This window comes from Zasmidium cellare, assembly GCF_010093935.1.
Source record: "Zasmidium cellare ATCC 36951 unplaced genomic scaffold M409scaffold_46, whole genome shotgun sequence".
NCBI classification, from domain to species: Eukaryota; Fungi; Ascomycota; class Dothideomycetes; order Mycosphaerellales; family Mycosphaerellaceae; genus Zasmidium; species Zasmidium cellare.
In genome coordinates this window covers 19,879-32,836 of record NW_022986990.1, presented here as the reverse complement: position 1 = coordinate 32,836, position 12,958 = coordinate 19,879, and the positions used below count along the sequence as shown (strand labels likewise).

Here is a 12,958-nt window from a genome sequence, read left to right as displayed (position 1 = left end):
CACATTCCACCCTAAAACCCAGGTTATAAGGCTCCTCTCTACCGATCCCAATGCTCAAACTGCTGCAACAAAACCCCCTCCCCCTCCCCCTCCTTCTTCACCAACCGTCCCACCCTATAAACCTTCTCCCCAGCCCCCTCCAACACCCTCGTCGCCTCATCAGCCTTAGCCTCCCTCACCACAATCACCATGCCCAACCCAGTATTCCACGTCCTCGCAAACTCCCGACTGCTCACATTCCCGGCCTTCTTCAACCACATCAACACCTCCGGCACCGGCCACGCCGAAGCGTCCACTTCCGCAGCGAGGTGCTTGGGTAGCATGCGCGGGATGTTGTCTTCCAACCCCCCACCCGTGATGTGCGCCATACCGAGGAGGAGGTCTTGCTGCACGGCGGCGAGGAGCGGTTTGACGTAGATTCTTGTCGGGGTGAGGAGGCTTGAGCCGACGGTCTTCGTCGAGTCCCAGGGCGCAGGGGCGGTGAAGTCGAGGTCTTTCTTTTCGAGGATCTTGCGCACGAGAGAGAAGCCGTTGGAGTGCACGCCGTTGCTGGGCAGGCCTAGCAGGACGTCGCCTTCTTGCATCGCGTCTTTGAGCGGGAGGACTTTTTGGCCCTTTTTGATGGCGCCCGTTGCTGCGCCGCCGGCGTCGAACTCGTTGCCTTGGTATATGCCTGGCATTTCGGCGGTTTCGCCGCCGACAAGTGCGCAGCCGGCTTCTTTGCAGCCTTTGGCGACGCTTTCGACGAAGGAGACGGCGTCGGGGACGTTGAGGGTCGAGCAGGCGTAGTAATCCATGAAGGTCAGGGGTTCGGCGCCTTGCACGACTAGATCGTTGACATTCATAGCCACGAGGTCGATGCCGACGGTGGAGAAGTCGTTCATGGCGAAGGCGATCTTGAGCTTCGTGCCGACACCGTCGATGGCTTGGATGAGTGTGGGTGCTTCCTGGTATCCTGCGCCGGCGAGGTCAAGCGCACCGCCGAAGCCGCCAATCTCAGCGTCTGCACCGGGTCTGCGTGTTGATGCGACGGCAGCTTTGATGGACTTGACGAGCTCATTGCCCGCATCGATCGAGACACCGGCATCTGCGTATGTCATGCCACCGCTTGGTACTTGCGAAGTAGTCTCTTGCGAGATAGTAAGGCCATCGTAAGCCGGCTCCAAGAGTTTCCACTCGCACGAGATATTCTCCTTCTTGAACTGCTGTACCAAGTGATCCGCAATCTGTTCGAAGTTCTGCGTGGCCAGAGCCAGAATAGTGGGACCAGCGCCAGACAAGCAGATACCAAGTAGACCAGGATGTGTCGCGGGAGTGACAGACTGCAGGATCTCAGTCAAGCCAGGGATCAAAGACTTCCTATACGGCTGATGGATCTTGTCCTGCATGCCGTCGTAAATGAGCTCTGGGTTAGGTGGGCTCTGGCCGAGCGCCGTGGTCAGCAAAGCCACTCTCTGAAGATTGTAAATCGTATCCGCCTTCTCATACGAAGTAGGAAGAACTCGCCGCGCATCAGCCGTAGCAACCTCAAAGTCCGGAATGATAGCCAAGCACTTAATCTCCTTCGCCCAGGGGAAACGAATATGCTTGCCAATATTCAGCGGCGGAACAGGTGGCTTGAGCCCCGTGTCCTCGCCACCCTGCGGCGCCGGCAGCACCTCAGCAAGGGGAATCTCCCTCCGCTTGAGGTCCTCCGGGTTGAGTTCCTTCAGATAACTCCCCACGAACCCACCATACAACGCCGCAGCAACATTATCCGGATGCCGCTCGATCATGAGGCAGAAATCCAGGATCCGATCCTTGGAAAGATTTAGCTTGCCTACCTCGCTCCCCAGCGCCACACCGGCGACCACCGCCGCTCCAGAGGATCCCAGTCCTCTCCCCAAAGGAATCGGGTTGACGATGTGGACATGCGTGTTCGAAGGGAAAGCTCGTTGCTCATGACAGCGCAGGACGTACAGCGCCGTCTGGGTGATGAGGTTCTGGTTGGGATCAAGAGACACACCCTCCTTGCCGAGTCCTTCATAGGTAATTCGGCAGTTGTAGGGCGCTCCAGAGGATTTCTCGTCGCCGATGGTCACCTTGAGTTCGAGCCATACTGAGAGGGCGAGGCCGATTACGTCGAAGCCGGGTCCTTGATATCTCAGTCTCGTGCAACGTACAATGGTTCAATGCAGCACATACCGATATTCGCTGAAGAGCACGGAACCCCTACCGAATTGTTAGCGAATGAGGTCAAAGTGGGATGTGGACGCCGCAATACTGATGGTGCTCGTAGTAGCCATTCTGAGAGTACGTTTCGCCAGACACAAAATTCAAGAGATTGGGCCGTCGCCCTTATGATCGATTGACGTCGTCTCGCTTCGCTTGTGGTACTGGCGCTTACGTGAAAAGTGAGTCTGCAGTCGAGTCGAGCTTCTTCAAAAAATGTCACCAGAAGTCTCGAAATTCAGCCACAAGTGGCACTCGGAAAGTGGCCCGTGCGCTAGCTCAGTTCCAACGACTTCAGTTGTTGACCCTGATGGCATTGAATGGCAGTACTGAGGCGAGAAGTATGTTGAGAAATAAAGGATTTCCGCTATTTACGTGACCAACGGTAATCTCGTCATCACATGCCAAACATTCATACATCAAGAACCAGACCCACTCGAGCCTCCATGCCCTTGCCCTTTACTCGACGACGCACCTCCCGGGTCCAACAGCAAATGCGGCTTGAGAAAGTTCTCATCCAACTTATTAAACAGCGTTCCCGCATCTTCGCCTGTGGAGTTCAAGATCTGCGAGATGGCACCTCTGGCTGTCATAGCGTTGCTCGATTGAGCGCCCTCACGGCTGCCAGATACTGGATAAGAGCCCAGGTCGTCCTCGGCGACTTGCTGGCTCTTGGGGGATCTGCGCGCTGCGGGAGGCAGATCGAGGTCGTCGTTTTCGTCGTCACTGAAGTTGTTCTCGTCCTCTTGGTATAGCAATCCTTGCTCAGCTTGGTTCTGAGCGTCGTTGCCTCTTCGGACCCGTGAGCTATTGCGTCTCTCAATGTCGGGTTGTATTGGTGGTGTGCCAGCAATGTTGCCTGAGCTGTAGCTGGCTGTACCGGCTCTACTCCGGTGAGCAACATTGTCGTCCAGGCCTATGGTTCCGTTGCCATAGCCTACGGAGCTGCCCTTTGGCGTGTGGCCAAACGCGGAGCCATTCTTCCTCGAGAATGCTCCCGAGTGCGGCACAGGTTCGATGTCGAATTCGTCATCGCTATCGATCTCCTCGACCACGCCGGTGCGAATGTTCAGGATCTCCAGCATGCGTGCCGTGGTTCCTCCAAAGATGATGACCGTCAAGACGACTGTCACCAACACTGTCGCACGAAGTGCTCTGCCGGCAGGACCTGTCAACCCAGCAGCCAGCGCAACGCCGACTGCTCCTCTCAAGCCGGCCCAGAACAACATCATCTTCCAATTCGCCGGCAGCTCCTCTGCGACGTTCTCTTGCCCTCTTCTGCGAGCTCTGTAGCGGATGAACCAGTTTATCAGGCCTGCAAGTGGGAACACTGCACACCATCTCGCAACGCAGATTCCGATCAGAGTGACCAGGATGAAGAGCGGCTTGTATTCCAGCTCCCGTTCCGTGAAGAGGGAAAGTCCAAGGTAGATGAAGATGAAGTTCTCAGTTAGTTGAGCCATGAGCGAGAACGTAAACTTTGTCGTAAGCTGAGTTCGTCTCGACATGTTGTGGTAGGCGTAGTGCTTGAGACAGATACCGCAGAATAGGAGGGCGACGATACCTGTAAGAGCTGTCAGCAGAGACCATGACTTCCACCACATGCTTCACGTACCACTCATATGGATCGCATTCGTGAAGAAGTACGAAGCGTATGCGATCAGGAAGATCAAGCAGCTCTCGATCTTCGGGTCCCTCCTGATATGCGTGAATTTGAGCAGCAAACTCGTCGCCAGTCCAATCATCAGTCCAATCGCCAAGCTGCCAAAGAAGACAAGCAAGAAGAGCCCAATACTTTCAAACAAGCTGAGTATGGTCAACTTGCCAGCCTCATCTGCGCTCTTGTAGTTCTGTGCCGTCTCGAACAACACAATGGCGATGGCATCGTTCAGAATACTTTCACCGAAGATGACAGTGTACAACTTCGGGTCGACCTTGTACGTATTGAAGATGGCGAGGATCGTGACGGGATCGGTAGCGGAGAGCGTCGCACCAACAGCCAAGGCATCCACGAATGTGATGTTGAGTCCTTCGAGCGGTATGCGTGTCCACAGCCAGAGAATCACACCCAGCACAATGGCAGATATGAACGTCCCCGCAAAGGCGAAGGTCAAAATACTCCCAATATTGCGGAAGAAGTTTCCCTATGAAACCAAAAATATCAGCTTTATCCACACCAACCAGTATCTCCTCTTCCCCTCTGTCTTTCTTATCAACAACGCACCTGATGCAACTCATATCCACTCGCCAGAATAATCGGCGGCAGCAACAAATTAAAGAAAAACTGATAATCAAACGTCACCACATCCAACACGCTATTCACCTGCGTCAACCGCAGGATCAACCCAATCACCATGCCGGCGAAGATGGATATCACCGTCTCGTGCACCGCCTGGATCTTCTTGCTGCGCAGCACGTACGACATGAAGAAGGCCATGATGAGCAGCACGATCAGGATGAGGAGCGCCCATGATGAGTAGATTTCTTTCTGGCCGGCTTCGGGGTTCTCGTCGTCGTCCGGGTCGGAGGAGTCGCGCGTCGCGAGGCGGTGGAGGAGTTGGTGGGTTGCGCCCATGGTGGGAGAGGAGAGGGTGTTATGATATGCGCATGCTCGTCGGGGGTGGGATCGAGGGGGGATCGGTGCTGCTGGGGGGATCGGGTGGTGGTGCTCGCTTTAGTGGTCTCGCTCGCTCGTCGATGTTGTGCTCGTGATAGGCTGTGATCGACTTCGCAGTAGCTCCAGTAGGGACAGTCTTGCCGGGTGTATGGTCGTTGCCTAAGTGAAGTCGGTTTTGTGCGGCAGGATATTCAAGGTTCAGAGGACAGTTGGACGTCAGGCCCCCAGGTTAACAAGGTTCACTGCTGCGAACCGCGCACGAGCCACGCGGAGAAAGACAGCTTCGGTGGCTTGCACGTGCTTTGAAACTCTACTTCAGCTAGTATAAAGAGCAGTGCCTATTGCACATTTCCGTCCTCCAAATCTACAGAGCAAGGAAATCAACTGCCCGGCGCAGATTCAAGTTACTATGCCCTGCCTAGACTCCCTACCCGCCGAGCTCCTGCTCCAAATCTGCTCATACATCGACCACACCCACCGACCCAGCCTCTCGTCTCTCTCAATCGTAAACAAAACCCTCCTGAAACCCTGCACAGCCCAACTCTTCCGGACCATCCACATCCACGTTTCCAGTCCAAAAGCCTGCCAAAAATCGATCCAGCAATGGAATCGACTCCTCGCCCGACGCAACTGCCGGAACGATGTGCGGTTCGTGGAGATCCACGGCTTCCTCGCGAACGAAGAGGATCAAGCGAGTTTTCAAGATTGCCAGTACTGTCAAGGTCTCTTCGACGACGAGTGCGGCGTAGAATCTCACGTCCACGATCATAGTGGTGGCTTCAGCGTGGAAGCTGAGAACGAAGCCTTCACGCCCATTGCCGCGTATTTAAAAGAGCTACCGAGCGCGACAGACCTCATCTGGCGATGCCATAACTTTGTGCCTCAGTGTATCCTCGACGCGACCAACGCGACCAAGCCACCTCTCAGACTGCATGTTCACGATTTCAAGCTCCTCCACCTTGACAGCAATGAGATCGGCCGGCGTGAGTTGGCCATCCTCCAGTCGCCGAGCTTACACAGTATGACTGTTCGCTATCTCGGTTCGGAGATCAACGGCGTGTATTCAACCGTCAAGCCCAGACGAGCCATTTCGAAGTTGCTCGTTGGTTTCTCGCCTAATTTGAAGCAGCTGCGGCTCATGAGCTGCCAGGACAAGATATTGCCCTACCGAAAAGAAGACCGCCGGGATCTAGACCAGTTATGCTCAGAAGCAGGCACGACGAGGCTTGCTCGGCTGGAGCGCTTCGATTTGCGGCCCAGCACTGTCGTTGATAGTGACGACATTCGAACTTGGCATGAGCTCCTAGATCCTGCCTGGCTGCGTTGCCTTCACCTCGGCGCTGCGCTTTCCACGCCCACAATACGTTGGGCTTCCAGGAACGCTCACTTCGAAAATCTCCAGAAGTTGATCTTCTCGTTCGATAACCCGGATTACCCACAGGAGGAGAGATCCGCCAGAGCTGACGACACTCAAACGTGGCTTCTGAGTCTTCCCCGACTGAGAGTGCTTGGTCTCAGCGGTCCACTCTATCGCGAGTACGCCCAGGCAATAAGATCTGCGCTGGGGTGGCATGGTCAAACGCTGGAGAAATTTGTGCTCGGCCCTCCGCTGTACGGGAAGAATAACCACAGTGACGCTCGAGAGACCATCGATGCTGGAATGGAGATGCTCGTCGATCTGTCACGCACATGTCCTGTCCTCCAGGAGCTATCGATACCTTTACGACGGAGCCGGTCCAATCGAACGGAGATCGAGTTGTATCAGTACTTGGCCGAATTTCCAAACCTGACCAAGATATCGCTGCAGTTCGACTGTTGCTGCTGGGGTTTGATGGTCGTAGATGGAGAATCAGACCTTTCGCCTGAGGATCGCGAGCCGTGGTTTACGCACACGCCCATAGACTCGGAAAATGTCACGACCGGAAGAGTGCGCAGGGCGATGATCAAAGCTGCGCTTGATGAGAGCCTCGTAGGTCAGATTTGGAACTTGATATCGTCTCAGAGGAAAGGACCAGCTCTGAAATCACTGCAAATCAGTACCTTCAATGGAAATCCAGGTGAGGTCTGGTACAGACGGCGACAAGAACCAAGATATCGACAACGATATCTGGACCTGCTTGCCATATTTCGAGAGTTCGAACGAACGTATGTCGTGTCGCGGGGCGCGGGTCACATCGTCGGACCTGTTATCCGAGAACTCCATAACTCAGTGGCTGAAATGGAGCGGTGGCACGTATGTCATATAGACGGGCCGGAGATGAAGCTGTTTAGAGAAATCTGGCCAGAGACTGCGCCGGGTAGTGATTGGCGAGATGACTGGCACAGTTTCCCTCTTGATGCAGCTGCATAAGTTCTCGTGTTCATCCAGTATGTATCTCTATGAATCCGCGTGATTTCAGAGCATCCGCTGCTCCTCGGCACCATTTAAGTTTGGATACGTTTCCCTTTCTAGCATACCATTTGGCAGCCAATTCGATTGGCGCCGCGCAGCACATCAACCCGATGAATCCTTGAGTGGGTAGCGACATGTAAGGCAATGACATGCACAGATTGTCCGCGCAGTCGTCTGCAACTCGTGTCTGTGTGTCGATGCCCAGGCCGCAGAAGTCATATTCGAAAGGATACGCCTTCTTGCCCACAGCGGCTCTGATATCCAAGTGCATTATCTGCAGCGCCAGGAGACACATCCAGTAGTAGACGTGCTGCATGGCGGTGAAGGTGTCCTCAAAAGAATGCGCGTGGGGGAAAACAGACTGATCGGTCTGCATTCTGGTCAGAGAGCCCGTGAAACAGTCGGTGGGTGCCGTTCGATAAGGAGAGATCGAGTCGCAATAGTACATGTACCCAAAAGCTTTGTGCAGGACGGCGCTGGCTGCTACCAGCTCTTCAAGAACGTTCGCAACAACGTCAGCTTTCGCCTTGCGGCCTAATTGGCGGACAGATTCTCCATGCTGAAGTATCTCTGGTACGCGGCCGTAGATGTGAAGCATGTCTGTTTCCAGGCGAAGATCGTCGACTGCATCCGTGGAGAGGGTTTGTTCGGTAGCATGCGTGTCGAGGTTCACGAGTCCGTTCCAAAGTCCAAATGGTACACGAATGTGTCGTGAGAGGATCCAGCCGGCCTGTTCCGCAGACCGGCGATGCTCTTGCGGCGGGACGACGCTCATGAGAGTCTTCAGCCCGGTCATGTGCTTGCGCCAATCGTTGTGCTCACCGGCGATGCACTCGAACATTTCGCATACTTGCAAGATGTGAATGATGGTCATGAAGTAGAAGGGCTCGGCTGCTTCAGCCGCTGTGTTGAGATCTGTGCGAAGGGACTGGAGGGCGAGCGGATACATTCGGCGAGCTTCGTGGAGGAAATCTTGGTTGTTGCTCGCAGCCCCGTTGATGAGAAGGACCAGCGTGTCCAGACACACGGCCAACGATCGACTGAAACACCTTGTCTCGAGCACCGAAATGCTACAAGTGTTTTCGGCAGCCACGTCGGACCAATAGTGGGAGTAGAAGACTGCCTGGAGACCCAGCCGTTCCATCTCTGGACTGACAAACCGGATGACATCTTGCGGTATGTTGAGGGCGACCATCCTACGCTTCCGATCTGTCGAGTGCTTCGTGATCTTTCCTCTGGTTCTTGCTCGAAGCGATGCGGTCTCATAGCCAGAGTCGGTGCTTCGTTTTCGTCCTATAGCGGATTGTGCAATTGGTGAAGTGTCGGCACTGTCCGCGGTAGGTGTGCTCGAGTCCGAAGCAGTCATTTCGGGAGATGTTATGGCCATAATGAAGCCCGTGATTGCAGCAGCTGTGAGCGAGTTGGGGATTCGAGATGCGCCTTAAAACGCTGTTTTCCTGGTGATGTTCCAGTTCCGCGATTGCTAATCGGACCACGATTCACGATGTCTTGTCGGACATGGCTAAAGGCGAGCGGATGTGTTTACCAGAAGGACGCACATGCTTGCGAATGTCCATGTAACCACCGCCGGAAGTCTCACCTTTCTCACCGTCGCATCCTTCGCTCAGTCAGTAGTAGTCATGTCAGCCGCACAATCACATCCCAGGGTAGCTTATGAAAGCATTGTAGCAGTTGATGATTCAAGATTTGGTAGAAGGATTCCTGAATCCATATCCTACCAGGGTTAGGTCAAGAGACATTGCCCTAACGTCTCGAGTCTGGCAGCAGCTGCCGATGAGCCCGCATGAAGCTGGAGGCGACGTCGAAGTTCAAGTTTGGCGGAAGGCGCGACTTGATGTAAACTCGCTAGCGCCGGGTACAGCCAAGCGAGCCAATAGCAAGAGCAACCCCTTCCTGCTCCGCGATCTCCAGCTCGCGTGTCCAAATTGACTGTTCGTGAAATCGCATCGAACCGAAGTCGACAATCTCCCAATCTTCCAAGCCGTCGAAAGCATTCAAGATGCTCGGTCCCATTATCGCCCTCTTGGGGCTACTTGCAGCCTTCACCTCCGCGACCGCCCTCACTTACAAGATGACACCGAACGAGAAAGAGTGCTTCTACACATATGTCGACAAAGTGAATTCGAAAGTAGCCTTCTACTTCGCAGTACAAAGTGGAGGCGACTTTGATAGTACGGATATGCGCAAGAGGCTGGAAGCAATGCTCGGAGGCTAACATATGCGTGTAGTCAACTACGCAGTCTACGGACCTGGGAAAGAGCCTGGTAAAGAGCGGGTGGTGCTGGATGGCGAGAAGGAGAGACAGGGCGATTACGTCTTCACAGCAACAGACGTTGGAGAGTACAGGTTCTGCTTTGATAACACAATGTCTACCTTCTCGGATAAGATTGTCGACTTTGAGATTTCGGTATAACGGGTTCATCAAGTTGGGAGAGCATTGGCTTACACGCAGCAGGTTGAGAACGAGCCCCGAGCAAACCTACCGCAGAAGGCTGGCGCAAGCACTGAACAACTCAGCGGTGTTGAAGAGACGATATTGAAGCTGTCAGGACAGGTATCGACTTTGATAAGGCAACAAAAGTACTTCCGTACCCGAGAGAACAGGAACTTCAGTACTGTCAGGAGCACGGAGAAGCGGATCTTCAACCTCAACGTGATCGAGGGAGGCCTCATGGTCGCCATGGCAGGTCTGCAAGTCTTCATTGTGAAGATGTTCTTCACCGGAGGCCGGAAAGGTGGGTCACCTCCACAGCTGCAGTTCCAAACCAACATGCTGACTTTCAATCAGGCTACGTATGAGAGATCCTGCGCTGGTCGCTGTACTTCTATAGATTCCCAAACAAAAATTGCATGCACCTGTTCAAACATGCTCCCTGGGCTAATTACTGTCGCTGTCGTGTTGATATGCCTACCCCACCCTCTGACCCTCGTCTATCACCATATATTCATCGCCTACCATCATCTTCATCTCGCTCTCAACCATGAAATTGTCGTGATCCGGTGTCAGAGCCTTTGACCCAGGATCATACATGAACCGGGCAAAATCCTTGTAGTCCTTAAACACAAAGGTGCAAATCGCATCATAGTCCAGCATCTGCGCCTGGCCGTGTAGCATATCCGCCATGATCTTGCGATCTCGATTCAGGCAGTACGTCTATGAAGCATCTCTCAGCCCAGCTCTTCCTGGACCGATGCGGCATGGCCTACAAGACTGTACGTGATCACATTGTGCTTCTCCAGCACCGGAGCCGCCATCTGGGCATGTTTGTGATTGTAGTGCTGGATGAAGTCCTCATCGCTCATGCCGGGCTTCTTCTTGACGAGGATGGTGGCCTTGACGACCTTGCGAAATCCGGTGGTGTTGGCATAGCCCGCTTCCAGGACCATGTTGACGAGCAACGAAGGATGAAGAAATACGGAAGTTAGTTGAGGCTACCTTACCTAACAAACCTCCAGTGGAGCTGAATCATCCACAGCTCGTGCACTCCGCAAATCGCACAAGCGTCAGACGCGCAACTGAATCAGAGGCCGTCGTCTCGCCCAGACCACCAGGCAATCCCCCGGCAGAAAGGAGTATTCTGCGACGGGGCCACCACCGCACAACATGCAACCATTGAACCACCACCTTTCAACAGGACCAGTGCAATGTTGCTTTCCCAGGCCTTTTCGAGGACGTTCACCAGGGAATCACGCATTGGGATGCACAGGGACCAATCACCCGGATCATGCTCGACTCCATGAACCTTCAAAATGGAATGACGAGAGCCATGATCTACAATGGGGGGCTATACGTGATCGCGTCGAAGTCATCAGGTGAAGACCACAGACGCAAAACGGTCGCAATCCTCAGCGCCATGTACAGAGCTCTCGCCGCGGCGCAGGACAGAGCATGGATCCCCAATATCGAGTTCATCTTCTCAGTAGAAGACATGGCCACCGATGTGACGGGCAGCAAATCACAACCGCTCTGGGTCTTGGCCAGAAAGGCGACTGAGAGGGCCTTCTTCCTTCTACCAGACTTCGGCTTCTGGGCTTGGGACAACATGATCGAAGGCAAGAACAACGAGATTGGTCCTTATGACGAAGTCGTCGACAAAGCAATGTTTTTGGAAGAGGGCACCGACTTCGACAGCAAGATCCCTCAACTTGTCTGGCGCGGGAAGCTGAGCTTCGCCCCGAAGTTAAGAAGAGCGCTTCTCGATGCCAGTGGAGGTGCCGACTGGAACGACATCAAAGAGATCAACTGGCGAGTAAAAGACAACTTCCTCTCCCTGGACGAACACTGCAAGTACATGTTCATTGCGCACGTCGAAGGCAGATCATACTCAGCATCACTGAAGTACCGACAAGCCTGCCGATCCGTCATTGTCGTGCACAAGTTGCAATACATCCAACACCACCACTACCTCCTCGTCTCCGACGGTCCACACCAAAACTACGTCCAAGTCGAGCGCGACTTCTCCGACCTCGCCACCAAAATGGACGACCTCATCGACAACCCCGACAAGGCCAAGATGATCGCCGACAACAGCGTGCAAACATTCCGTGAGCGATACCTCACACCAGCCGCAGAGGCGTGCTACTGGAGAGCGCTGTGGCAGGGGTACGGCCAAGTTTCCGACCGCGCACATCTGTGGCACGACTCCTTGACCGGTAGGAAGGTCAAGCGTGGGCTGAGATATGAAATGTTTGTGTTGCTGTCGAGCGAGGAGATGTTGGATTTCAAGGTCAGCTCGGGCTGAGATGGAAGTCGTGCTGCTCAGAATAGGCAATGTCGCCTGGAATTTCAGAGGCCAAAGAACCCCAGTGTCGAGAGGTCATCCTGGAAGGCTGAGCCCGAGCGCGGCCGCCCGCAGGGTTACAGAACCACAAGGAAGACTGTATGAATCAGAGAGATGGAGAAACCTAGGGACCTATGCCACCAAACCGCCAGATGGCAATGAATTAGACTGAAGGAAATGCTCGGTCACCAGGAGAAGAGTGACCAAAAGGGAGGAGCCTCCATTGAGGTTCGGGATGTAAAGCAGAACAAGACCTGTCGAAAGAATCACGGTCCTATCAATCATAGCACCTACAAATCAAAACCACGCAAAATCAAATCGCACACTCTCGGCCGACCAAGCCTTTCCATTGTTTACAACAACCATGCTGGTGTCTTGAGACATCGATTCCGCTAAGGTAAGGTAAGGTATACCACATCTACCGGTGAATACGGAAGATCGACAACGGCTGTGCGTGATGAAACTGTATCGTGAGATATTTTTGGTAGACAGAAGGAACAGCGAACTTTCGGAGACTTGCTGCGAAAAGGTCGTCAATACGACGAAGCTGCTCAATACTAAAAGTTGTAAGGGAAGGGGAGCTGGACAGTAGAGTCATACTTCCGATTCTGTGATGCCTGAGGAAAACATGTCATGAGGGTAGTACATGTAACCTAATAGAGTTGGAATTTCTTGTCTACTTACACTCTACTATTCAACAACAATCCCTACTATACAAACCCCATCCCCATCTCAAGTAGAACTACATACGCCCCCACCTTACTGCAATGCTGTGCCATCCAAACCGCACCGCATGCCCTTCTCGTTCCTTCCGGAGCACAACCCCAATCCATCCCCATCCCCGACCCCAAAAACCAAACCAGCCTATAACCACAAACCACAAACTAACACCGATACCAATCACCTGTGCTGCACGCAACAGAAGTCTTCTCGAAG

General features: G+C 53.8%; 8 protein-coding genes across 8 annotated transcripts; 3 read left to right on the top strand and 5 right to left on the bottom strand.

Moving 5' to 3' along the window:
• Positions 1 to 38: 38 nt before the first annotated feature.
• On the bottom strand, positions 39 to 2,285 carry M409DRAFT_70213 (uncharacterized protein; the record flags this gene model as incomplete). The annotated part of the gene is made up of 2 exons (XM_033818628.1): positions 39 to 2,134; positions 2,264 to 2,285. 2 exons carry the CDS (start codon positions 2,283 to 2,285, stop codon positions 39 to 41), a joined length of 2,118 nt encoding a protein of 705 aa, XP_033661557.1.
• Positions 2,286 to 2,630: 345 nt separating this feature from the next.
• Positions 2,631 to 4,786, bottom strand: M409DRAFT_70212 (uncharacterized protein; the record flags this gene model as incomplete). Its single annotated transcript, XM_033818627.1, has 3 exons — positions 2,631 to 3,775; positions 3,827 to 4,355; positions 4,436 to 4,786. The coding sequence occupies 3 exons, from the start codon at positions 4,784 to 4,786 to the stop codon at positions 2,631 to 2,633; spliced, it is 2,025 nt and encodes a 674-aa protein (XP_033661556.1).
• A 451-nt stretch (positions 4,787 to 5,237) lies between these two features.
• Positions 5,238 to 7,178, top strand: M409DRAFT_59705 (uncharacterized protein; the record flags this gene model as incomplete). The annotated part of the gene is made up of 3 exons (XM_033814271.1): positions 5,238 to 6,797; positions 6,886 to 6,973; positions 7,075 to 7,178. The coding sequence occupies 3 exons, from the start codon at positions 5,238 to 5,240 to the stop codon at positions 7,176 to 7,178; spliced, it is 1,752 nt and encodes a 583-aa protein (XP_033661555.1).
• Positions 7,179 to 7,188: 10 nt separating this feature from the next.
• On the bottom strand, positions 7,189 to 8,061 carry M409DRAFT_70211 (uncharacterized protein; the record flags this gene model as incomplete). The annotated part of the gene is made up of 1 exon (XM_033818626.1): positions 7,189 to 8,061. One exon carries the CDS (start codon positions 8,059 to 8,061, stop codon positions 7,189 to 7,191), a length of 873 nt encoding a protein of 290 aa, XP_033661554.1.
• A 55-nt stretch (positions 8,062 to 8,116) lies between these two features.
• On the bottom strand, positions 8,117 to 8,607 carry M409DRAFT_59704 (uncharacterized protein; the record flags this gene model as incomplete). The annotated part of the gene is made up of 2 exons (XM_033814270.1): positions 8,117 to 8,290; positions 8,377 to 8,607. The coding sequence occupies 2 exons, from the start codon at positions 8,605 to 8,607 to the stop codon at positions 8,117 to 8,119; spliced, it is 405 nt and encodes a 134-aa protein (XP_033661553.1).
• Positions 8,608 to 9,240: 633 nt separating this feature from the next.
• Positions 9,241 to 10,040, top strand: M409DRAFT_28805 (uncharacterized protein; the record flags this gene model as incomplete). The annotated part of the gene is made up of 4 exons (XM_033809187.1): positions 9,241 to 9,412; positions 9,470 to 9,648; positions 9,697 to 9,976; positions 10,030 to 10,040. 4 exons carry the CDS (start codon positions 9,241 to 9,243, stop codon positions 10,038 to 10,040), a joined length of 642 nt encoding a protein of 213 aa, XP_033661552.1.
• A 109-nt stretch (positions 10,041 to 10,149) lies between these two features.
• Positions 10,150 to 10,628, bottom strand: M409DRAFT_70210 (uncharacterized protein; the record flags this gene model as incomplete). The annotated part of the gene is made up of 2 exons (XM_033818625.1): positions 10,150 to 10,395; positions 10,449 to 10,628. 2 exons carry the CDS (start codon positions 10,626 to 10,628, stop codon positions 10,150 to 10,152), a joined length of 426 nt encoding a protein of 141 aa, XP_033661551.1.
• A 338-nt stretch (positions 10,629 to 10,966) lies between these two features.
• Positions 10,967 to 11,983, top strand: M409DRAFT_28803 (uncharacterized protein; the record flags this gene model as incomplete). The annotated part of the gene is made up of 1 exon (XM_033809186.1): positions 10,967 to 11,983. One exon carries the CDS (start codon positions 10,967 to 10,969, stop codon positions 11,981 to 11,983), a length of 1,017 nt encoding a protein of 338 aa, XP_033661550.1.
• Positions 11,984 to 12,958: the final 975 nt, after the last annotated feature.